The 26068-nt window shown below is 39.6% G+C and overlaps 1 protein-coding gene across 2 annotated transcripts in view; it reads right to left on the bottom strand.

Annotated features, from left to right (window-relative positions):
• si:dkey-166d12.2 (rap1 GTPase-activating protein 1) overlaps positions 1-26068 on the bottom strand; it is a 51718-nt gene that overhangs the window by 17293 nt on the left and 8357 nt on the right. For both annotated transcript variants that reach the window (XM_027019198.2, XM_027019199.2), the window contains exons 2-3: positions 10742-10940; positions 6441-6476 (exon numbers count right to left, since the gene is read on the bottom strand). In XM_027019198.2, coding sequence (XP_026874999.2) covers positions 6441-6476; positions 10742-10770 — 65 coding nt within the window. In that variant the 5' untranslated portion in view covers positions 10771-10940. The remainder of the gene's footprint in view (positions 1-6440; positions 6477-10741; positions 10941-26068) is intronic.

The raw sequence follows: 26068 nt of genomic DNA, 5'->3' as shown, positions 1-26068 counted from the left end.
CTCCCAACCCCTTCTTTCGGCAGTAACTGAACAAGTTAATGAGGTGTGAACTTCATTGGATGGAAGATGGGTCCAGTCTACATGCTTTCCTTCTTGTAAATCTGAGTCTATGTACCCACTTTCTTGTGCTTGGACTGTCTTATTACAAGACTAGAGTGAGCATAGTTTTAGAAAGGTGATTATAAATTTCTGACATGCTCTCAATTCAGTCAACTAATGCCATCTTGAACCTCTCAGGCATCTTATAGCTTTGGAATTGTTTCTGAAATCCAATTCCATAAAGAAAAAACACAAATGAATTCTCTCCATTCACTATATACCCTTGGCTGGTTTCTCTTGGCAAATTTATGTCTCAATTGTGAGACTACACTAGCAAAAATTACAGGCTCTCTCTGGTTAAGGTTAGACTTAACAGTATCATCCACATGAAAACCAAGCACATTTACATTTATGGAATTTAGTTGATGCTTTTATCCAAAGTGACTTACAATTATGACTGAGTACAACTTGTTGCATTAACATCACAAAAATATGATAATTCTAATATAAGAAATTACAGTGTATACTTTTTGAGTATTAACAAAGGCCAGAATTCAAATGTCAGAAAACGCAAACCATTGACAGCGATGACAGAATTTTAACCTAACTTTTTTTTATAGATTATTATACTCAAATAAGACATTTCACAACCTATGACATTGCTGACCTGACACACCTGTTTACCAAGATATTGAGATTATGAACTGTGTTCTACTTCTTATGGTCTGATGAGATACTGTCTCTCTCTGGCTGTCTGCCAGCTGCTGCACCATTTCTCTCTGCCTGCTACAAACACACGCACACACGCATGCACACACACAGTGTAAAATGAACTCAGTGAAAGAATAATACTGATTACATAACAACTTTCAACATACTGCAGATGTCCTCACATCTTCTCTTATAATCATCATGCAGCTGATAAAGGTTCACCCCTCAGTGAACTACACCATATGTATCCAGTACCAGTAACCATCTCACTGCAATCAACTATTATGTTTCTAGCACACCCTCTAATATAGTCACACAGGCAGCTCAATCGGATAGAACTGGTTATGGATGAGAACAGGAACCGGTTGTTCATTCCCAGTCTCGCCTAATTACTATCCCCGCTGTCCAGCTTCACACAAGCTAACATCAGGACTCTTTCAAACCTTCCTATTCCTTTATGCACCATGAGCAGGACGCAGAAACTCCAACTCACTCATAATGATCCTCAACATTTGGATACAGAGTGAATCATTTCATGCAGTCAGGAAAACAGTCCAGGAACATCTATCATATTCACTATAGTGAAGTGTTCCCTGCACACAGTAACTGCTGGGAGAGAATGCGACAGTACTCTCAGTGTAAAGGACAAACAGGAGTTCTGCAGAATGGCATGTGGAGTGACAGAGATGGCACCTGAGAGACAGAACATGCGAAACACTTCCTTTCTCTCAAATGTCTTATGTCAAGGCATCTATGTAACATTTCCTCTATAATGCTGAGCTCTGACTGTAATGACATCACTAGTCACCTACTTCTTCACAGTATATGACATAGGCCTTTTATCTGAGCCAGTGCTCAAACCACAGTGTAGCTGGTTGGTAACATTGTTTCGCATCATCATACTCAAACAATGTCTTATAATATCAAGTCCTTTGTTTACACAATATCAATGAAGCCCAACAATAAAAGCAACATAGTTCAACATATTCAACATAGTTAAATATTTTCCCTGGATTCTCTGTAGCACAGAAATCTTTAACTCCATGCCTTAGATCCAGTTTCCAGTCCAGGATTTAGCAACCATCTGCAGGCAACTGAGCAGATAATTGACCACTTTGCCATCTCACATAACTGTTATGAGAAATCACGGAAGACAGCACACATTAATAGTCTCAGTCTTGTCATGCGCTCGTAAATTATCTGATTGACAAGAGTAATAAAATGCAGTAATCGTAAACATGTTCCTAATTATTTTTTGCTTTTCATCCATTAAATACTTTAGCTGCATATTGAATATCAAATTATAACAAAACACATATTCCACGCACTCCACACATTTTGAACTGAACTTGTATTTTCTAGTAACTGGACCTGTGATTTCAATATATATATATATATATATATATATATATATATATATATATATATATATATAAATGATATATATAAATATAAATAAATACATGTATATATGTATACACACACACACACACACACACACATATATATACATATATATATATAAAAATGTTGAAATCATATATATATATATATATGTGTGTGTGTGTGTGTGTGTGTGTGTGTGTGTGTGTGTGTGCGCGTGTGTGCATGTATATGTATGTATGTGTGTGTGTATGTATATGTATATATATGTATATATGTGTATGTGTATGTGTGTATGTATATATATATATTTATTCCATATTCCAGAGGGAGGGAACTGTAGCCCAGGGTGAGACCACGCTGTTTTTCTCTGGAAAGAGTTTCAAGCACGTGTCCTTGGGAAAGTGCACCTCAGGTTACTTTGCACAGCAGACTGAACAAAGCACAAGGATAGTGACTAGATCAAACAAGTAAAATGCAAATCTCTAAAGCTGAATATAACTCAATATCATTAAAACAGCTTAAGAGTATGAACAGCAATAATAAAAATATAATTGACATGTCATTTCAGTACTGTTGACTGATATGCCTTAGCTGACATCATGTGAAGCGGGGGGAGAGTTGGGCTACTTACTCAATAAAAATGTCATTCACCTTAAGAAATCAAACTGACATTAAAGGTAGAAGACAATGGGTGAGACAGGACAGAACTGAGGGCATGCCAACAAATATCCCCAGTGCTTTGTCTCAGGCCTGGCAGTGGGCAAAGTCGCATTTGACTGGCCCATGACTGAAGCAGCCAAGGGCAGATCAAGGCCTTTGATTGATTCTAATGAGAGTAAGGACAAATTATGCTTTAGAAGAATGACAAACTGAGCACTGTGTCTTCTATCAATGCTAATTCTGACAGCAGTGCTGGTTTTGGCTTCTGTTTTATGAAGGGTTAGGGCTAGGGAAAAGTATTTAATCTTAAAGAGACAGTAAGGTTTCATACATGTCCATTGGAGAGACAGTTCAAGGATGTTAATGTAGCAGTTTAGTCATGCTTTTACACTAGGACATATTTGAAGACATTTTGGGTGTGAAGCAATACTTCAATCCCAAAGATGATTCAGGGGTTGCTAGAGAATTTTCTGGATTCTTTGCAGTGTGTGAAATCAACATCTGAAATGCTAGGAGAATTGTCTTGAACAAAGAAGCAACAATAGACAGTTATAACCCTTTTCCGCTTTAACAAATACAACCCTTCGGGAAAAAAAGGTTTAATACAATGTCTGTTGAGCTCATTTTTAACCAGTTCCAGGGCCAATGAAAAGGTCTATAAACACCTGACTCACAGTACCAGGTCATTAATGCAGAAAAATAATTTGCTTTTAAACAAAAAACATGAAGTGATGTATTGAAAGGTCAGTTCAAAATTTATATAAACACAAACTACAGACAGAGCATAGCTCACATGGTGACTAGCTGCCAAAATAATCCAGTGAAATTTTTAATGACTCTTGGCTATTTATCTGCCCAATAAAGAACAGACTTCAAAACAGAAAGGAACGTTATTATGCTGGGAATATATGGTAATGCAGTGGAACAACAACAGTGTGTGTTTGTTTGTTTGTGTGTGTGTGTGTGTGTGTGTGTGTGTGTGTGTGTGTGTGTGTGTGTGTGTGTGTGTGTGTGTGTGTGTGTGTGTGTGTGTGTGTGTGTTTAACTGTGCCGTACAGATATGAGAAATGTAAAGAAAAGAAAGACGGCATGTTGAGTTGTCTCGTCCAGGTTTCTGCATGTGCTACCAGGCTTATCTGGGGTGAAACACATAGAAACTTGTCTCCTATCATAATAACATTTTCACTCTTTCTCTCTCTCTCTCTCACGCACAGGCCCAAACCCATTTCACCCATTGCCCCTACGACCCCTCTGTTTTCTGCATTCACATCTAGGGGTGGGGACAAGTGCAAATGGATCATATAGCCCATGCAAGAGAAATCACCACAGCCGAGTACAGCATATTACAAATATCTGGCAATCACCCACTGAGTCTCTTTACATAAACGCCGTTGACTACTGATGATGTATCAGGTTCTTTAAGGGATGTCCAATTGTGTAGGAGAAGGGGCAAGAGTACACTTGAAACAAAAGGTAGGGGGTAAAACTCAGAAATGGGCTTGGGAGATATTATCCCTCTGTTTTCCCTTCTACAGTTTCTTGCTCCCTTCCTAAGTCATTAGATAAATGTACACAGTGCCTGTATAATACTTCAAAACCATCGACGTGCTGTATGGATAAGTAAACACTTGTAAATTTATCGTGAAATAGCATTGCTTTTGGTGTCAGTGGTTGTGTCACGGAATGCTCACCTCCTGCGAGTCACGTGGTTTGACCCATCATGTGCAGCGGGAGGATCTTTGTTTATTTGTAACCACGTCTGCGCACCTGCACTGGGTTAGTGTTTTGTCTTTGTGTATATAAAGCCATGTCGTGGAGTGCAGTGCTGTCGGTCTTTGATATGTTTGCCTTTGTGCATGTTTGTCTCTGTATATGGTTGTCCTTGTTCACGCTAGTTATATGTATGTAGATGTTCACCGTTTATGTCATGTGTGAGTGCCATTGTTGTTTTCGTTATATGTTAATAAATGTCAGTCCACATCAAAGGAGTCTGTGTGTCCTGCCCCTCGCCCTGCGGCACTCGGGCCATTACAGGTTGAGTGTATAGCTATTACCTGTGAAATAAGTGTGAAGTCACATGTAAAACAAAGATACACAGGAACTAGTTCCATGACAGGAGAAAAGGCTATCTAATGTTACTGCTAGTGGTTATTAGATATTGATGTGTTTGTTGTAGAAATCCACTCTATTTCTAGACTTGACAGTTAATACACAGCTGTTCTTGTACCTCTGACGAATCGACCCAGCCCACTAGTCTTGCCATACCCAGGCCTAGATCACCCTCTCTTGAGTACTAATAAGCAACACCTGTTTACTTCCATCTGCTTCCTTTAAAGACTCCTGTTCTCCCAGTCCAGTTTGTGAAGTATTGCTTTTCTAGTATGCAGACCGAGCATTCTCTTCCGCTGTTGATTTTCCTGATTACCGACCTCTGTTTCCTCCCTAGCCTACACCTCACTCCTAGCATTTCGGATCACTCTGGACTGTACCTACCAGTTTTGACCTTGAATTTGACCGACTACTGTCTGCATCGTGATCTCCTGGTTACTGACTTCGATCCCACCAACTCCTCGCACAGCCCATATGTTTTTTGATTCTAATAAACTCTTCTGTATTTGGATCCATGCCTGCCTGTGTCCTAGTGTTCATGACAGTACCCCAGGCCTGATGGAGTTCATGCAGAGCTGTTTTTGTACCCCAGGCCTGGTGGAGTTCATGCAGAGCTGTTTTTGTACCCCAGGCCTGATGGAGTTCATGCAGAGCTGTTTTTGTACCCCAGGCCTGATGGAGTTCATGCAGAGCTGTTTTTGTACCCCAGGCCTGGTGGATTTCATGCAGATCTGTTCTTGAACCCCATGCTTTATACTATGCACCACAGGTTAAAGCTAACAGATGGTGAGTTCACTAGGCTTTAAACCACCCCCAACCCTGGTACCCGCATGGTTAAAATTAATCCCTATGACGCTCTAGAGTGGTGAAATCAAGAGGAACTGTCCTATTGGTTGCCCTTGACATGGGAAAAGATCTCTAAGGTTCCCCTTCAAGCAATAAATTACTGTGGTGTAGAGCAAGAAAATGGTGTCTTAATGGTGTCGCCATAATGAGTGCCCTTCTAGTGGAGAAAACCTAATGCAGTTCCATATAAGGTGCCCTTACAATGGTCAAAAAACACTATGGGTGCCCTTCAGTGGAAAAGTAAAAAACTCACAAAATGCCCTTCCAAGCAAGAAAACACAATAAATTGCCCTTGCAATGGAATGACAAAAATCCCAGTAAAGAAAATTAAGTACAGTTCCCTACAATCTCCCCTACAACATGCCCTCCAGGGCTGGCATTTTGCCAAAGTGGGTGCCATGACAACAGTCCAGGGGAGTCAGCAAATATTTTGCTAAAGATTTTGAATTTCTCTCTCAAACATTGCTTACATTCAAAACACAATAAAGCCTAACTGTTAATTTGAATCCTGGATGAAGACTGTTTTATCATGCATGATGCATCATAGCTTCCTGCACACTAGTGGGCTCCTGTGTTATGCAGGAGGTGCTACTTTAGTTTTTTTTCCACCTGAGTCTGCCACTGTTTAGGACACTGACAGCTGAGTAAAAGGACAGTAGAGAAACAACAGGAGAGAAGTGGCAACTCACCATGGACCTCTAGCTCTGGAAAAGGATTTATCCACTCTGCAAGGCAAAGAAATAGCTTTTACTATACCAAACAAAATATATTTTAAAGAACAGAAACAAGTACAAAAGGACTCCATACTCCAAGTGGGACTCTATACTTTACATAAAGCACTCTCACTGGACCAGTCTCCACAGATCCAATAGGACACTACATTCAGCCTAGTCCTAACACTTGATGTCCTTTAGTGCCCAATAGTTAAACCTATACTAATAAATCAGCTAGCCTCCTGAGATGACATAATCTGACATTCTAATCAGTAAGCACTGAGACACAGTCTTTTCTACAAGCCCAGTGGATTTAACTGAAAAGGTTGAATATTAGCTTCATTCTCATTTTAATGTGCAACAAGTGAGTTTCTATGCTTCAAAATATTAATGAGCATTCACTGTGGAATAATATATTTTGCCAGGTTTTAGCATTGAACTTAAAACAGACTTGAAATATTGAGCAGCATCCAAGGCTCTGCAGTAGAATGCTAATGAGAACGGGTAAAGATAGAGTCTTCCTGAGGAGGCTGTTCCAGCTTTATGAGGCAAATGGCATTTTGCTCCATTCTGCTTAAAGCACATTCAGTGGCTGTAGAGGTAAAGCTTGAGATTCTCTAATGGTGAAGTTCACTTTCACAGCTAGAGATACAGATGCAAAAGCTAATAATAACCTTAGAGGGAGGAAGTGGTATTTGCATTGTTTAAATCCTCACAAAACAATGGGATCAAACCCTTTATTTGAAACTCAGGTGAGGTGGCTCTTAAGAACATGCAATCTTGAGGGCAGTTCCATTGACTATACATACATTTGATATGCTTATATGTGGTGTCCTGATTTAAATTCATTCACAAACCTTTAATGGTGTATATGGCTAGAAATTTGTCCAGTACACATACACACTCTCCATACAAAAAACTCTACATATACAGTACAGGGAGTATTTTTAAATTTGGTAGTTGTTTAAATGTACCACTGGGTGGCTCTGTGCTGTCAAAGGCCTTCCTTAGGGTCCTATGAAATCTATTTTTTCCTCATTTTCGATTTTTTCCCAATCAGATTTCTAGGACTATGTTAACTAACACCCAGTATAGCTTTCATTATTAAGCATGTTATGTTTATTAAACATCTTGTTATATATGTTATATACAAGAACTTATATATATATATATATATATATATATATATATATATATATATATATATATATATATATATATATATATATATATATATATATATATGCACATTTCTGTGTTTATGTCCACGATTCCATCTGTGTTCTCCACATTGCACAAATCATTCTCCACATTGCACAAATCATACTTCCTGCAAATTTTGTGCTCCTTTCCACTTGTCAGATCCTGAGTGCATGCTGTCCTGGAGGCTAGGGGTGGAAGCTTATGCTAAGTGCTGACTGAGTAGTCCTGCCTGTCCAAGGTGAGCCCAGCATAGGAATGTCCAGAGCCCAGCAGGGAGGGCCTGCATCTGCCCTGCCGAAATGTCAGAGCCGCTCAGTAGTAGGCTGGCGTCAAGCAACCGTTGGGCTGTCCACATGGATCTTGCTGACGAAGGTGGAAAGAGATGCTGTTGTGTCAACAGTCCGGATAAACAGCCGAACCGCAGACTCCAACTAACGTGCGGCAAGGAGAGCTTCCATTTCTTGAAACATATTGGCTTTAGAGGATTACAGAATATTTTCATGTTCATGTTCACACAATGTTTCAAAGTTTCTGTGAACCATGCAAGTAGACAGTGTCTGCAGTGTTTGCAGACTCACAGCACAGAGTGTTTAAGAGTGAATATGCCACTATGAGGCTTTGTGTTTAATGTGTTTTTGCTCCAAACATCAAAGCTGAGAGTACAGAACACATGAAAATCGAACCCCAATATCTCCAGTAAATCCCTGAAAATGTCACTTCGGTGTAATATCTAAATATGTTCGCTATGATTTATAAAAAGACCTTCAAACTGTGGAATACAATACATATATGCAGTTGTGTTGGTAAGAGTTCCTGTATGTAATCAATGCAGTTTTGTATGTGTGAAAGTGTTCTTGTATAAAGAAATACTCTCTCACAGTATGTCTACCTTTCCCCCTCACACATGCAGACTGACACATACATACACTGTGCACTTAGGAGGAAGTGTCTATTTGAATCAGGACTTATTACATTAACAGTGTTTTCATTACTGGGTAAATTAACACCAAAGAAAAAGGTGATTCAGACAGAAGCAGTTAGTATGTGAACAGTCAGTATGTGTGAATATAACACCACAGAGAGCAACAGGTTCTGCCATTAAGGCACAGCCATTTATAAATTTCAAGTCTGGTGCAGTGCACAGTCACACAAACAAAAATATTGTTCACAAAACTGTCATTATCTGCTAATAGCAATTTCCTCCGAAACATTCCTGAAATGAAGAAGGTGGTGACAGCTAATTGGTTTCTGTCAATTTCCATTTCTCAGTCCTTATTGTAAAGAGACAGGCTGAATAAGTTCAAGTAACTTTGGAACTGCCTTTTAAAAAGTAGCATTAGATGAACTGTTTGACAGCAATGTTTACTTTGTTCTACACATTTCAGAAATGCAGTTATGGTTCTGGCCAAGAGCCTGTATTTATCACAGTAGCAAAGTGCCTTCCTAACAACAACAACAACAGCTATTGACACTTGCAACATTATGGGCCAATGCTCATGCAGTCTATGGGCATACTCGAAACAAGAGTGGATCCTTGGGTTGTCAATATTTAAAAGGAAGCTATGACTGAAAGGAGGGCTTACCTTCTGTGGTGCTACAGAGGATGTGGTTGAGGGGGGTGGGGGGTGGGGGTTGGGTTAAGGGTTAAGTCCCAGTTCCATGAGGCAGGGCCCCAAAACCAGCCCTTTAAACAGACCTTGCTAAAGCAGAAGTTCCTGTGCTCTCCTGTTGAACTCAGTGCAAGCGAAAGAGGAAGGCAGGCACATTTTCCATGTCCTTGATGTTGTCTCATTACTATACAGCCAACACATACATACTACACTGCCATGACGTGCCACGGTCTTGTTTAGTATTGACCTTCATAGCAGACTGTGCCCCTGCAAACTGATGTGTCTGAATAATGTTCAAAAAGGCACTGCTTCTTAGACTACTTGGAATCTTTTATTCAGTGTGCCCTGTGTAGTACTGGTATTAGAGGGCATGTAAATACAAACCTTCACACACACACATACACATACTCACGCACACATTCATGCACACACACTCTCTTATAAAGTTTTCTCTCTTACCCTCCATAGGCTCCAAAAGTGAAGCTCCTCTTCCTATAAGGCATGGTGTGTAAAAGATGAGATCATCCAAACTAACACAGCTACAAGCATAACATGGAGTTACTCTCTTTCTGCCCCCTGTCTTTCTCTCTCTGACTACCTGACTGAATTAGTTTACCCATATGCCGTACACCTCTTACTCTGTGTTTCTCCTTGGCTGCCCTCTCTCTCCTTCCTCTCCCTCTCTCCACCTGAGCAGGCAGCAGAGGTGTGTCCAGTCACACTGGTATCCGTGGCTACGAGCAGGTGTTTGGATGTGAAGTCACTGCCTTTTAGTGACAAAGGAGGTCTTTCGCCAGTCCAGCAGGCTCGAGGCTTCTCTCAGTGTTCACTGCCATGAGGATTTATAGCATTACTTCTGGTGGTAATCCAAACTAGTGGCACTGCTCAAAGGTGGAATGCCAAACCCCAAACCTGAAACCAGACTTGAAATGTCTGGGGCAAAAGGGGCAAAGGTCTGTCAAAGATTGTAACAGATGCTAGGGATTTTAATTCACAATCAAAACATGCTGAAAAGCACAGATACCAACACATAAATGCAAACACCCTAGTAATCCCGTGATGACAGTGTTTAGTGAACACTACTGGCCTTTGCATAACACTTTATCTCTCCTCTAATCAGCTGACAGAGATGAGGGTGTGTGTGTGTGTGTGTGTGTGTGTGAAATGATTCCTCTCTCTCAGATGTCATTATCGGGCACACTATGGTGGCACAGTGTGCATCCTGTCATAACTTCATTCATCACAAGTGCACCTCTCAGTAATGATAAAGCACAAGCTGGCCTAAATTGTATGACATCATGAACTAATTAGCTTAGAGAAAAAACACTATGGCAAAGCACTCTAAAGCAAATTTGACCCATCACAAAGAAGAGAATCGCTGTGACAGGCATTTTTGTGGGTCTGTATATTTGTGTGCATATACAGTATGAATGAATAGCAACTCAGTTGAAACTCAGTCCTCACATTGTTCTATCCAGTCTCTTTGTCCTCATTTTGCCTTGGACAGGACATCATGTCCATCATCATCCTCTGACTGGACATTCTATTAGACTCGACTGAAAGCGAGTTCTGCTCTCATAAACCAGTTCAGTGAGTCCTCCCAAGCCACAAGCAGACATTCACTTTGTCCTTCTCCTCAAAGTCCTTAAAGCACCCTCAGTGTCTGAAAAGAAACAAAGCAATTCTTTAGATTAATTGTTTTAATACAAAATGTATTTAAAAAAAAAACTCCCAAAGGTTATGCCTATATTAAGATTTATCATTGTGGCAAAGGGTGAACACAGAAACCCCACCTGAGACTTGAACCCAGGTCCTACAGGCAATAAACAACTCCAGTCACATTACTCTCCTTCCGGGGTGACAGTCACCCTCACCACAATCACAATAAATGTACAAAATCAGCGGTTAATTTCTTAAACTCCCCACACTGATTTGTTTAACAATAAAACCATTTTTCATAGTTGACATGGTACTGAATGGTATTTGGCACCACTGGAGATTTGATACCAATAATACATTTTCAATAACAATCACTGGCTTATTAAATTACAATACATATGAATGTTATGCCTTGTATAATAGTTATCTACATAAAAGCACTATGGTGGCCATTGTGTACTTCTGTAGTAGTGTAAATCAGAACAACTCTGGAGTTGTGCATATCTATTAGTAACACTGATAAAGAACATTCATGAAAGGGGTAGACCACCTAGCCATATCTCTAGCTCTCCAAATTCATATATGATCTATAGAGTTTCTTTGTATCCGGTCAGGTACAGATAAGGCAATATCAGTACTCTCAGACCCACTCCTGTCTGAACTTTCACCCTTTATGTAGAAGCCTACTCTTTATATAGACCCATACATACAGCAACATTCCATTACAAAGCAAGCCATGACAAGGACCATGCACCACCACAACACGGTGCCTCAGCCCAGCTACATATCATTCACTCACATGGTCAGGGTTAAAATATAACTGCAGTCCTGGAGAGAGACACTCAAGGACACAAAGTCAGTTTCATTTGGTGAATTAATGGGGGGCCTGTTTTTTTTACCCATTGGTATTCGACCTGCCACTCTCCCAGACAGACGGTGTCTAGACTGGGTAGTGTTCCGTAATCCTGTTTAAATGCCACAGCAGCACCAGGGTCATTCCATTAGTCATGCAGTATCAGAGCAAAGCTAATTCCATAACACTGATACCAACCCAGATAAAGGCAATTACACATTCAAAAGAACTATTAGGGGTTTAAAAAATGCCTTCATATCTGTAAACAATAAAATACAACCAACAAGAAGATATCCATAATGGTTTATGTTAGAAGTACTTCTTGTTACTATACTCTGGCCATCTTATGTCATTCCACAGTATAATGTGGACCCTGTGGCTAGCTCAGTGTTGTTAGACCACTGTACTTTCTCATGATTGGCCCATCATCCTCCAAGTATGCTCAATGTGTGGATCCATAATTTGAGTACTGTTACTAATTCTGTAAAGCCAATTGCGGTACGTGTTATAATGTGCTCTACTTGTAGGTTAGCTTTCGTGTCTAGTGTGTTCTGAGTTGTCTCCTGCCTTTGTTTTTAGCAGTTTGTTTAAGATTGTAGGTGTGTATTTCCAGGAGAGCTGCATGATTTATTTCCAATTCAACATTATATGAACTTCTTGCTTTCTTAACATATATCTATGTTTCTTTCCATTTTCTGGTGTTTGGATGTACTAAAGTTATACGAGCTTGCTGTACAAGCCTTTGCAATTTTCCCCACACATCTCTCTCCTTATATTTCCTGCACCTTTAGCATGTCCTGTAGCAGATGGGACATGCAGACTATTTACTCTGTGTAAGTTTGGAGACGTGATGCACATGGGGGTGGTGGGTTAGTCAATTAGTCAATGTCTGTAAGAGTCATTCACATGAATACACACACCAACAAACTTTTCCGTTTCCAGTAGGTAGTTCTCCATCAACCACAGGAGAAATCAGTAATGAGGAGACCAAGGAGCATGGTTCCACATCATGGAGACCAAGCAGCATGGTTCCACATCAGGGAGAGAAATACCAAGACAGGACTAGGCTTGTGAAAAGCTCCGGAAAGCATCACATTGTCACAAAAGCAAGTCCAATTAAAATTCTAATTAAATTCCCTGGTGATGCAGGGTCTGTAATGTAGTCAATTTTTCAGTACATGTTTGTTTCATGAACTTTTTTTTTTTAAAACCCTCAGTAAGCACAGTGCATCATCCATAGGTTTGGGTTGGTCGATTTCACTGTTTAGCCCCCATAGTGGATTATGTAGCCTGTGTTAATTCATCTTCTACAGTGTGAGGGGTTGGAGGAGTTTGGTTTCAATTCAAAATGTACCCTTCAGATTTGACCTTGCTGCAGTCACATCCATAGTGCTGTACACCCAAGCCACCATGTATCCCAAATGGCGCGACCTGGATCAGAAGAGCTTATTTTCCTCCACAATCCTTCCATCACTCAGTTACAGTTAATCTTTATGTTACCCGTCCATAAGACTCTGCGCCAGGTTTTTTAAATGTATTTTTAAACAGCTGTAGACTGGCCTTGGTCTGCAAGCTCACCTGTAAGTCTTTTTATTTGATAGTCTGTCATCCACTACTGTAGTCTCCCTCTATTTGTAACGGTGAGCGCTAAGGAAGCGGACGCATGTGCGGAGAAGAGCGAGATTTATTATGGGCGAAGCCAAAAACAGAGTTGTTAAGGCAGTCCAGGGTCAAACAGCCGACACGGAGAGTACGGGGATACATGATTAAAAAACAAATAAACACACAGGCAAACGGGAAGCAGGCTATAACAAAAGACGCTAGGAAAACTCGGGGCTAAGAAACACGAAGACTAGGGTACAAACTTAACAAATGCAATGATTCAAAATTATATATGTGTACGCGCGCGAGTCCAAAAAAAACAACCACAACTACCGGATCAAGGCAGGCCTTAAATACAATCAACTAAACGAGAGACAGGTGTTGAAAATCAAACGAGGGGCGGAGAAAACGAAACTCTGGAACGGAACTGAAAAAACACACGACAGGGAAAACATGGAACACGGAAGATGGGAGGGACTGATCATGACACTTGTTTTTATAGCCAAGCTCACAAAAGCACTTAGCAATGCAAGAGTTGGATGCACCTAAGGCTTTGACTATGTTGCTGATTTATTCTGGGGGTTTTTTCAGACCCGTGATAAGCAGGAATACTGGCCCTGGCTCTTCTTTGGTCTTTATGTTAAAAAACTCCAAATTCCTTGTGCAAAGCCAGAACCAGCTAGAAGGAAAACTTCAAATTCCTTTGTGTTAAACAACATCAAATTCTTTGTACAATCCTTGAACAAGCTAGAATCAACACTTGACCTTTGTTAGTGCTCTTGTGCCTTTACAATGATAAAAGTACATACATCTAGCCAATAAACCACTGACAAGCCATTTGTCCAGTTGTTTAGAGTTCTGTGTAGTGTTAGTACTATGTCTAAAAGGCACTGTGATTCCTATATAGGTCACACAACACAGATGTTCATTCATTTAAATTAAAGCTAACATTCTGCATTTTAACCTTTTCATTTCCAATCAAATGTAATGTAAATGTAATACTGTGTCTTTAATGTTCATTAGTCACAAAAACCTGAAAAATATTGTTGCAGCATAATTAGAGTCCAAGAATCATTCCTAAGCAGATAGAACCAAACTGATCAGTGAACTGCTTTTCATGTGAGGGAACAAAGATGATATAGAAGGGCCAGTGCATAAGAGATCCTCTTTTATAAAGAGCCTTCAGCAATAAGGCAGGTGTAGTTACCCAGCAACACATCGCTGTGGTGAGACTTTGGACCCTGCTTTCCTCTGGCAAGATACACACACATACAAACAGTACCCTCTGGAGTCACATTGGCTTTCAGTATCCCAGCCAGTCACAGAATGGTGAGATCTCACACACGCTCACACACACACACACACACACACACACACACACACACACACACACACACACACACACACACACATACCATATACACATTGCTTTTCCGTTGAATGCTAACAGCATGGGGCTTCTATAGATTTACACCTCAATTTATTGCTGCTGTCCATGGTGTTGAAAGGCAAGAAGAAATTAAAGAAATAACAAGTAACCGAATAAAAGGATTGTGGCCTTTCTGGATATAGGAGGGGGAACTGCAGCTGCTACATCACTTTAATACAAGACTGATCTCCCCAAGTGTCCTTCTGGCACATGCTAATCACCAGGGTAATACAATTTCACCAAAGGTCAAAGGAAAAAAATGCAATGAAAGGGTCTTGAGGAAGTGTTGACTTCGCATCAGTGTGTGATCCCTGTAGCTACTCTGCCCTCCGCATGCTCTATTACTGCACTACAGTGTCTTCTTTAAAGCCTGTGGCCGTGTTTCAGGCTTGACCATTCATACTGACCGATCTCTGCCCCCGCTGCATGTGTATTCATGGGTGTAGCATTCAGCCTGACTGATCTCTACCCCTGCTGTGGGTTTGGCCTGAACTTGTGAGAGAACTCTGCTGGTGGCCACTAGACATCAGAGCAAAGGAGTGTGTGTGTGCATGTGTGCAATTTGTGTGTGCTTGTGGATGTGGATGTGTGCATGATTGTGCCATACAGAGTTAAGGAGAGGTAAGGGAATACGACTGAGTGTTTGTATTTGTTTGTATATCTAATCTGCTGTAATCTAATCAACTCATACAAGAGAAAGAAGAGAGAGTGTATTTGCAGGACAATGGAACACAGTATATGCAGCTCTATAAAAGCAAGCTAGAATTTCAGCGAGAGATTTGAAAATGACTATTTGGTAAATATAGGTGCTATGGCAGCTAGGCTTCATCTAGACTGGTAGTAAAATTGGATTTTCTTTTTAAAAACATATCTGATATATCCACTCGATTCTTTTTCTTGAAGTCTGAAAGGATAACAGCTTTAATTAGATATTTTCAATTTGACTAGATTTGATTTGAACTGCTTTCATTTACCTGCAAGAAATTTAGTAATGGTTTTGTGAGTTTAGTAAAAACCACAAATTCAATAATAAAAAGCCAATATGATTTGAAGATTTTGCTTCTTCAGCTAAATGGAGATTAAATGTCATTGGAAGACAGAACTGGGAAACCAACAGCTAAATTATTTTACACAGCTAGCTAAATGGACCCACTCCCACAGAACATGAGTGCCTCTTGCTGAGAGAGACTCCTAGAGGAAGCAAATGAGGGCAGGACAAAAGCAGGAATTAGGCGCCTGTGGAGATCAGACAGAAAGAGCATGCAACCCACATCTTGGCATCGTGCTATTGGCTGCACTGTTCCTGGCATCGTCCGGGCACTTCTCACCAAACAGCCATGGTGATGCCATTGTTGCTAGGCTGACGTGGGAGAGCCTGAGACTAGCACTCTCTGTCTCTGTCTCTCTATTTCTGTCTGTATCTGTCTCTCTCTGTCTGTCTCTCTAGCTCTCTGTCTGTCCCTCTGTCTTTCTGCCTCTCTCTCTCTCTTGGCGTGTGCGCGCAAGAATTATATACAATGCTCCAAACATAAATCTCAGGTGGTAGATAAAAAGAGATTGACTGCCTAATAAGAAGTAAAATCTACCCTCGGTCATTCAAACATTACCACAGCACCAGTATACCAGTACATGCATTTGAACATTGCATTACATTCTATATAGTGTAACTGGATCCAAGATTATGGCATATGTACAATGATTCCCTACATCTCAACTTAAAATAATCTCCCACCAGGACAACACTCACTTGAAGGTTTGGGCTGGGAAATGTAATGCAGATGGCTGGGCATCTGTCTCTTTTTGGCTGTGTAGCATTCTTCCCTTTAAGTAGCAAGGCAACAGCACCACTTTAGTGATGAATTTACTCCGCAATGCACATGAAGACTAACTGCTGCTTTGCTCATCCAGACACCATCTGCGTGCAGTTTCACTATTGAATCAAGCTGAGTGGAAGCTCTGGTTCCAGTCACTACACATATAAATAAGTAAAGTGTTTTCAACAGTTTAAAAATCCTGCATACCTCTGACTCCAAACAGCATGGTTGTGGAGTCCAGTGTGATGTTCCCTGACATTGCAGAAGATGAAAGAGCTAAAGCTCTGATTACTGCTGGTTCTGGTTATTACGTGCATCAAGTACGTGTGTTTACAGATAAGTACCATGCTGATGATGCTTAAGCTCATGAAGAGCTGTTCAAAAGACGTGTGACACTGTTTGTCACCAATGATCAAGAAATGGACTTAAAATATAGGCCTGCTTTCATGTGAAACAGAGATGCTGGAAACACAACCTTAGCTCCCCGTATCAGTATAGCACATTGTTTAAGTGTTTTCTAGATGGAGTCAAAAAGCTTTTGTGTCCCACCCATTCTGTCGGATGTTTAACATGTCATGCATGTTAAAATCTGATAGACATCACCATTAACATAATTGGTTGTCATGGGAACAAAGGCAACTTAAAACTTGTAGAAGTTACAAAAAAATGTAAACAGGGAGTGAATGGCATGTGAAATGACAAGTGCAGGGAGCACAAACAGAAGAATTTAATTGAAATGATTATGGGTGACTGGGTGTACACTTGGGGTGAACAAGACAGATGGCGTTCTGACAGGAAGTGTATATATATATATATATATATATATATATATATATATATATATATATATATATATATATATATATATATGTGAGTGTGTGTGTGTGTGCGTGTGCGTGTGTGTGTGCGCGTGTGTGTGCGCATGACAGAGGAAGACATGCAGAGAGAAAAAAAGTGTGTGTGTGTGTGCATTTATGTTTGTGTAAACTGTCATTTCCCACAATAACTGAGTTCAATAAAACTCATCTCTCATCTATCTTTCTCTGTGACACACAAGTGTGTACACACACAGACACACAAAGTCAGTTTCTTTAAAATCTCCTCTCTCCTGACTTGCAGGACAGTTGGGCATCATCAGCAGCAGGGTGAACTTCCACCCTACTACAATAGCTCTCTACAGTGCCAGGTGACACTGACCTGTGGGCTGCAGCTTAGTTTGACTCTGGTCACTTTTATACTCCTCACATATGCTGAAGCAAAAATGAAAACACTAACATTGTTATGCCCACAAATATTAAATTAAATCAGTGCTGAATGACTTTGAAATACACTGATGTGAGTTCAGTTTATACAGTACAAGCATTAACAGGATGCAAATAAAAAATTAAAACACCAATTTAGCACTGGGAACACTACTTTGCAAGTCTCTCTGCACCCATACAATATAAATTACCTCCAAATGAACCAGAATTGACAGCCCTAGACAGACAACTCAGCTTGTTCTCTCAAAGGTATCGTAGCAGAAAGATGCATAGCAGAGTGATTATGGCTTTAAACAAATTATTACAATTCTGGTACTTTTGTGGAATGGAGCCAAGGTTATCATTCCAGCATAGTTTTTGTTAAATGAATGGTTTTAGGAAATGGAATTGCAATTATGCATAAATGCAAAAACATTCATTATAGAAAAAAAGATGTCATTACAGCCGACGAAAGAATCAAACCATAGGAAATATAACATTTGTTCTAGAATCTCACAACTGAAGTATTAAACTCCAGTGTCTATTATTAGATAATATGCATCGTTGCATGGATTTTCATAACGTATTTATGAAACGTTAATAGCACCAAATCCAAAGCTCAAAAATGTGAAATAACCAAAAAGCTTTATGTAACTCAAATTCCCAAATATACAGAACGTTCTATCATCACAATGAAATATCTTGGCAAAACCTGAAAAAAAAAAGAAATATCTTGGCATACATCACTTATGTATAAAAGGACCAAGCACTTTACTGACTACCACTGATTGCTCCACAGAGATTTGAGGAAACTCACTGCTAGATGGCAACCTTCAATTATAGTAAAAAGAAATGTGGAAATTATGTGCAGTTGTGACAGAGCTTACATCACATCTAGCACAGGCGGACCGAGTTAGGCTGATGGACAATCCCAGAGCAGACATCTGCAGCTCTGAGCTATACAGTTCCAGCACTGGCTCAACACATATAAAGAGTTGTCTGTCCTAAACTGACAGGCTATTTTGCTTAAACTTTGAGTGTTAGTAAACAGTAACCAGCAGAATGTTATTGGGCTGAAGGCTGCCCTCTCTCTCTCTCTCTCTCTCTCTCTCTCTCTCTCTCTCTCTCTCTCTCTCTCTCTCTCTCTCTCTCTCTCTCTCTCTCTCTCTCTGTGCGTGCGCGTGTCTGTGTGTGAGAGACAGAGAGAGAGAGAGACAGAAAAAGACAGAAAAAGAGACAGATAGGCAGAGAAGATAATAAAGCAGTGCTAACAGATGAAAGGTGCACAAACCAAATAGCAGAGGACAAAGAGAAAGAGAGGAGAAGATGTCTGATGTCTGCTGGGGTGGGTTTGTGCAAAAGTGCTAGGGATACACTGATAAATGGTGGCAGACTCTGGCATTTAGGACTGTTTAGTGTGTTGAGTGTTTAAGTTCTCCTCATTTTCCTCCAGCAGAAATGCAACAACAACCCTTTCAGTCAAAAGACAGGAGCACTTCAGAAGGTAGAATTCTGTCAAATTCCGCCTATTTTGCTTTTCCTGACCCCAAGCAGTTAAATGAGTTTAAAGCTATACATTAGTAGAACTGAGGGATTGGAAAAGAAATTATCCTGCAGAACACTCCGATGTCATGCAGTCCTAAGAGCAGACAGGCATACCTAGGTCTTCTGGTAACCCACACTTCTAATTCTATAGTCTATAGGGCTAAAGACAAAAAATAAATAATATGAATCAACTGCCAGGCTTCTTAAACCCGCTGCTAAAGATAAGGGCAGCCTACCATCTTTGGCAAAGCTATCAGTTATATATTAGTCACTTAGTAACAAACAGCTCTACATTTTTGTCAGATCTGTCAATTCTTTATCAAATTTACTTTCAAAATGTAAAAACCAATATGGGTATCTACGGAACATCTTGTATTCACACATCTATATCGATGTAATGTACAATAGCGCTTGTGTAACAAAGCTGGCCCAAGTGCCGCAGGGTGCAGGGCAGGATGCACAGACTTCCTCGTCGGTGAAACATGTTTATTAACATATAACACATATAACACATATAACAGAGGTGGCACTCACACAACACTTACAGTAAACATGACTATATCTTTAACATTAAACAAAGACATATACACATTAACAGGAACAACACAAACCAACGTTACTGCCACAGAGCTAGGAGTTAAACACGCATGTAGCGACAATGACCAACTAAGAGAGCACACATGGGCAGGGGTTTAAATAGACACATTAACACTTAACAATAAACCCTGTGCATGTGCATGCAATGCCAAAGGGGCATGGTTACAAAATAGATATTCACAGTACATGTATGGATCTCCCTGCAGCGAGCCTTACATGATTTATGGGGGAGGAGCAGTCTATGACAGTTTGTATGAAATTATAAAGCTCTGTCATTTTCTGACCCAACAAGATTAATTAAGATGTTTCAGGGTTGGCAATTATAAAGCAACTCATGTCTGATTTTGAGCTTTGCAACGGATGGCGCCTCAAACAGCCAACCTCCAAAGGGCAGAGTTTAAGTGTAACTCCTTTCATTCACCAGTTCCCCTATCAGTCACACTGACTTCTTTTTAATCAGTAGCTCCATTATACCTAGCACCTCAAACATACAATATCAGCCCATTACAGTCAGTGACCATGGCCTTGTTTCACTTACATTGAATATAACTCAAACACAAATCTATCTTCAGATGGTGCTTTAATACATTCCTACTAAAATGTTTAGAATGGATATGTCAGAAGAGAGTGGGCATCCTTCCTAGAAGTAAATGATTCTCCAGAAACCCCACCAACATTGCTTTGGGAAGCCAGGAAAGCCATACTTAGAAGCAAAATAATATCCCTTTCTTCATATAAGAAAAAGAAAGATAGATTAATTTTCTGTATCTGAGAACAGAAAATCAAGGAATTATAGAATATGATATTAAACAACCCCACAGAAAAAACACAAAATAAATTAAACAAATACAAATTACATTATAAGGAATTATAAATAAGAACTTATTTTTCTTAACATGAACAATTCTTGAACTGTGACATGAAAGTTTGAATATAGTAACGAATCTGAAAAATTCTTAGCTAATCTTGTGAAATGTAAAAAACAATGATTGCAACAATCAAAAACAGTGGAATAGATCAAGCAGGTACCAGAGAAGAAAAATCAATTATTATATCAATTTGCAAAAATGTATATTCATTAGACAAAGATCCAATTCAGAGGATATCAACATGTTTCTCAGTAATATCAACCTTCCAAAATTAACTAAAGAACAAAAAGGCACACTAGGAAAACTAATAACATCTACAGGATTTCCTATGCCCTACACCAGATGGCCAATAACAATGGAGTCCCATTGATTTTCCTGCTGAATTCTACAGGCACTTTTGGCCAATACTTGACCACTTCAACAGATTGACAAATAAAATGAAACAAAACAAAACAAGAGATTACCCACTGAAATTAATACTGCCACTATTTCCCTCCACCCAACAAAGAACCTACCCTCCCCTCCAGTTACTGTCCATTATCACTCATTCATATAGACAAAAATATAAGCAAGATCCTAGCCACCACATTAGAAAGTGTTATTCCATCGTTTATACACCTTGACCAGACTGGCTTCATCAAAGGAGAACACTCAATGACTAGTGACCGCAGAATATTTAACCTGATACACAACACATAACTTTATAAATCAGGAACAGTAGTTACACAAGATGCAGAGAAAGCCTTCAATTGGAATTTTTTGTTTTCCACATTACATAAATTGGGGCTCAGTGAATCATTTATAAGATGGTTTAAAACTATTTACACAAAACCAAGGCCACAGTCAATACTAACGGACTCATATCATATAATTTCATATTACGCAGAGGTGCTAGATAGGGATGCCCCTTCTAACCTTTTTTATTCTCAGTATTTGTAGAACCATTAGCAGCAGCTATATGACAAAATACAAATATCAAAGGTATTCAGACCCACAATGCAGAGCACAAAATCATCTTACATGCAGATGATATATTACTGTTCCTGCAAAATCCTCTCTCATCAATTCTACTGACTATGCAAACTATTGAAAAATATTCCAACATCTCCATTTGTTCTATTAACTGGGCCAAATCAGCCACCCTCCCACTCAACATGAACTGAACAACACTGACAGAATATCTACTATCAAAATGACAGTAATTACCAAAAGTAATCTACTTATTTTCAGTGATTCCTATTCAACCTCTTTCTACCTATTCAAACTCTTTCTATCATCTCCAAATTTTGCTGGAAAAACAAACCACCTACAATCAAACTACCCACATTACAAACACCTAAATCTCAGGTAGACATCAATTCCTTTCAACAATATCTTCTTGCCAATCCATTTGACTGTAAATAGTCAAATTAATAAAAAACCAATCACGCAGACTAACCATGGAGAGAAGTAGAACAAACTCTAAACAATGAAATCCAAATCTCAGACTCACCACTTATGAGTCCAACAATCAAACATCACCCCTATCTTAAAAGCCTAGTGATTTTATCAACTTTGATAGCCTGGTGGAAATTTTCCAAACACTCAAAGACACTGGACTTTCATTCACCAAACATTCACCCATATGCTACAACCCTGAATTGCCAATAAGCAAAAAGATGTTACACAATTCAACTACATTTTTCAGAACAAGAACTTCACATGCTTTTTACATCTCAGACACATGGCCCCATTAATACACAGCCGTATGTACCATCAGAACTCCCCAACATAAATTTCAGACTTTCACAGTATCCCCTCCTCAAACAAACTCTCATCCAAAGATTAGAGATTAATAATCAAATCCAACAATTTCTGTGCCAATGACAAAAAGGGGAGGTCAGATACTCCCACTGACACATCTAGATGCATATTTAGCATGACTAATAACACCAACCTTTACCTTATACATTAAAAAGTAGACAATAACATATTTTTGCACTGCTTACTGTACACACAAGGTGACTTCTGGCAACATGCTCTGGGTCAGTTATCTCTGTTGAACTAATCCACCCTGCTTACTGTTCACTCTGTTTGGTGACAAATCAGCAATCAGGTTAACCAAGGCAAACAGAGTACTGTTGTTGAAAATCAAGGAAATCAAGGAAAAAACATTATATTACTATTAATCAGTAAAAAAATGTCAATATCAGTGGGAAAAAATCTCTTAATGTCTACCAAAAACCAAACCACCAAATTCAGGGGAACTTGGACAGTACTTGGTACCCTCGTACATCAGTGAATCTTCTAACAGTGGCCAATTTAAAAAGAATAACCACACAAGACACAACACTCATAAATACACCATACACCCACAACTATACCACATATTGGTGGGCCTTCTTTGTCCCGTACATGCTTACATACCCATGCTCACACACACATGCACACACACACACACACAAATCTATAAGACAGAATGTTAATTGTAAATAGCTGTAGTTTATAGTTATAGTTTATATTCTAAATATATTATTGTTGTTGCCAGTTATTTTTATTTGTAGTTTTCCTTCCTTCTTTATTATTTTTGGTATCCACATGCATCTCAATTAGTATATGTCCTCCAAGGTATAACACCCCATCGATTCATGAGCTCTGTATTACCACAAAGTCTTATCGGTCCTCCAAAGAGGTGGGGTAGTTGTGGGGAAAAGATGTATCAGAGCTTAGGAAACACTCCAAGCAATTTTGTAGTCTTTGCAGGAGAGAATAATGCTTCTTTGCAATGTAGTGGTAAACAGTGCAAATGAGTCAAGTGAATGTCAATTATGGAACTGTGGAAAAGTGACTGCTCTCCTACAAAATCCAACAATCACAGGAACATGTCAATGCCAGTTTATGCAAGCAAGAACAGACCTAAACCTGTGACTGTAGAAACATTTATTAATAGTTTATACATACTGCATTTATAGTTTATGTGTGTCAGAGAGTGACAGCTAATTGGATAATTGATTTATAGTACCCCCATTACAAATATATTTGCATAGCTGCTTGTTAAATGGGAAATAAGGATCTTGGGAGCCATTAGGGCATTCCAAAATGAAGAATGATTAGAGTTATTAAATGCATTGCATAATGCGGCATATTTTGCACAGGGCAAAAGTGAAATTCATGTCTTTTTCACTTACCTCCTGGTGCAATATGAACCCATTTTAAATAATCTGTTTTAGAATATGTTAATTACAATGGCTTCACATAATTATTCAGTAGTAGTCGTCCTTCTAGAGCTTTCTATCACACGTTTTAAAAATATGGTTGCACTGAACCTTTCCGCATTTAACATGATTTTTTTTAAAACTCCATACTGCAGTGGCGGGCCAATCCCTTCTTGCCCAAATGTGCGAGTCTCTACAGCAGCGAGGCAGCTGTCCAAGGTGCTGGCTGGAGGATAAATGAGCATCAGGACCTCTGTTTTGGACAGCAGAAGCCACACGGCAGTGGACAGGGCCAGGAAATAAAGCATGTCTTGTGGCCCCTAATGATTCCACCTTCATGCACTCACTGGACTGTCTCCAACCACCATAAGAACACCACGGTGATATCCACAGCTCCACTTACAGCTGTGCCAGAGCTGTGTGTCCCCTCTCTCTCATTCATTGTGTTACTGAGGAGCCAGAAGAGCCTTGAATGAGTGAGCCACAGGATGGAAGAGTGGCCCATGGAACTACATATGTTACACCCCCTCTCAGCCCATCTATGCTCTCCCTTAGCTCCTATCCAGGCCAGCCACCTCCCTACCCCAAGGCCCTGGATGGACCTCATATTTTTAAACATCTTGATTGACCCTCTGTTGTAAATAGCCTTGAAGCACCAAACTTTGTGCACTATGCGCTATGCATTCTGTTAGGTAGCATTCATCCACCAAACCCAATTTCATCCATCAGACTGATGATTCTTCTCTCCACAAAATTTCCACTACTTCAGAGTTCAGGTCTTCTGCTGTTCTTGCTTCCAGAGGCAGTTTGGTACCATGCAGTGAGTGGTGCAGCAGAAAACCTCAGCACTCTGCAGTGCAGCTCTATGGGTATGCATGGTCTACCACTTCGCAGATGAGCTATTGTTGCTCCTAGACACTTCCATTTCACAATAGTAGTACTTACAGTGGATTTGAATAGAGCTATCACTTGTGGCAAAGGTGGGATCCTGTGACAGTGCCACACTTAAAGTCGCTGAGCCTTAAAGTTTGTCTATGGAGATGGTATGACTCAGTGCTTTATATTAAACACCTATTAACAATAAGTGTGGCTGACCTACTTGAACTCATTAATGTGGAGGGGGATCCACATACTTTTGTCATATAGTATAAATATGTGATAAATTTAGAATTTGCATCATTCCATGAAACTTCATTGAACAAACTTACAAATCAAAACAACGATACTTAATTGTACAATGAGCAGCCTAAAACTGAATGTGTGTCTTTTGACATATCTAGTCAGTGTCTAATAGGTGAGTTGTATGCTGTTTCAAGGATCTTAAGGTTAAAAGGTGAAAAGAAGAGTGAGTGAGAGTTTATGAATTTTGAATCCACTGAAATGTCAGCAAGTTCAAAATGTCTATTAGTACACAGATTGGGACATATGGTTGACTGTTCTATACCAACAGGCTGTTTTGTTAAGATTTTAAGTGTTAGTAAACAGTACACAGCAGTATAGTATATTATTGAGCTGAAGACTTGTCGGTCTGTCTGTCTGTGTGTATGTTCTAATCCAGTAAAATGTCAACAAGTTTACAATGTGTATCAACACACAGATGGCACATACAGTAAATTGCATGTTCTATTTGGGCTGTTTTTGTTTAGAATTTAAGTGCTAAAAAACACAGAACACAGCAGGCTGTCATACTGCGCGTGACTGTTTCTGTGTTGGCGTGTGTCTCTGTGGATGTGCGCATCTTCCTCCATAATTTTCCACAATACTGTCATTGTAAGGGATGTTAAAATTGACCCTATAACCCATGTATTATATTATACAGGATAACATTAAAGAGGCTTCAGGGGCCATAGCTCACAAGCACCTCTCTGAAGCCTTTTTGTGGCTTACATAAAACCAAATCTCTGCTTGGGCTGCAGCTTTTAGGCTAAGCAAAGCTATATTATACATTTCACAAATATTCTAACAGAACAGGCTATTCTGACAGCAGC

Source organism: Electrophorus electricus, chromosome 3 (genome assembly GCF_013358815.1).
Source record: "Electrophorus electricus isolate fEleEle1 chromosome 3, fEleEle1.pri, whole genome shotgun sequence".
NCBI classification, from domain to species: domain Eukaryota; kingdom Metazoa; phylum Chordata; class Actinopteri; order Gymnotiformes; family Gymnotidae; genus Electrophorus; species Electrophorus electricus.
This window is presented reverse-complemented; position numbering and strand designations above follow the sequence as displayed.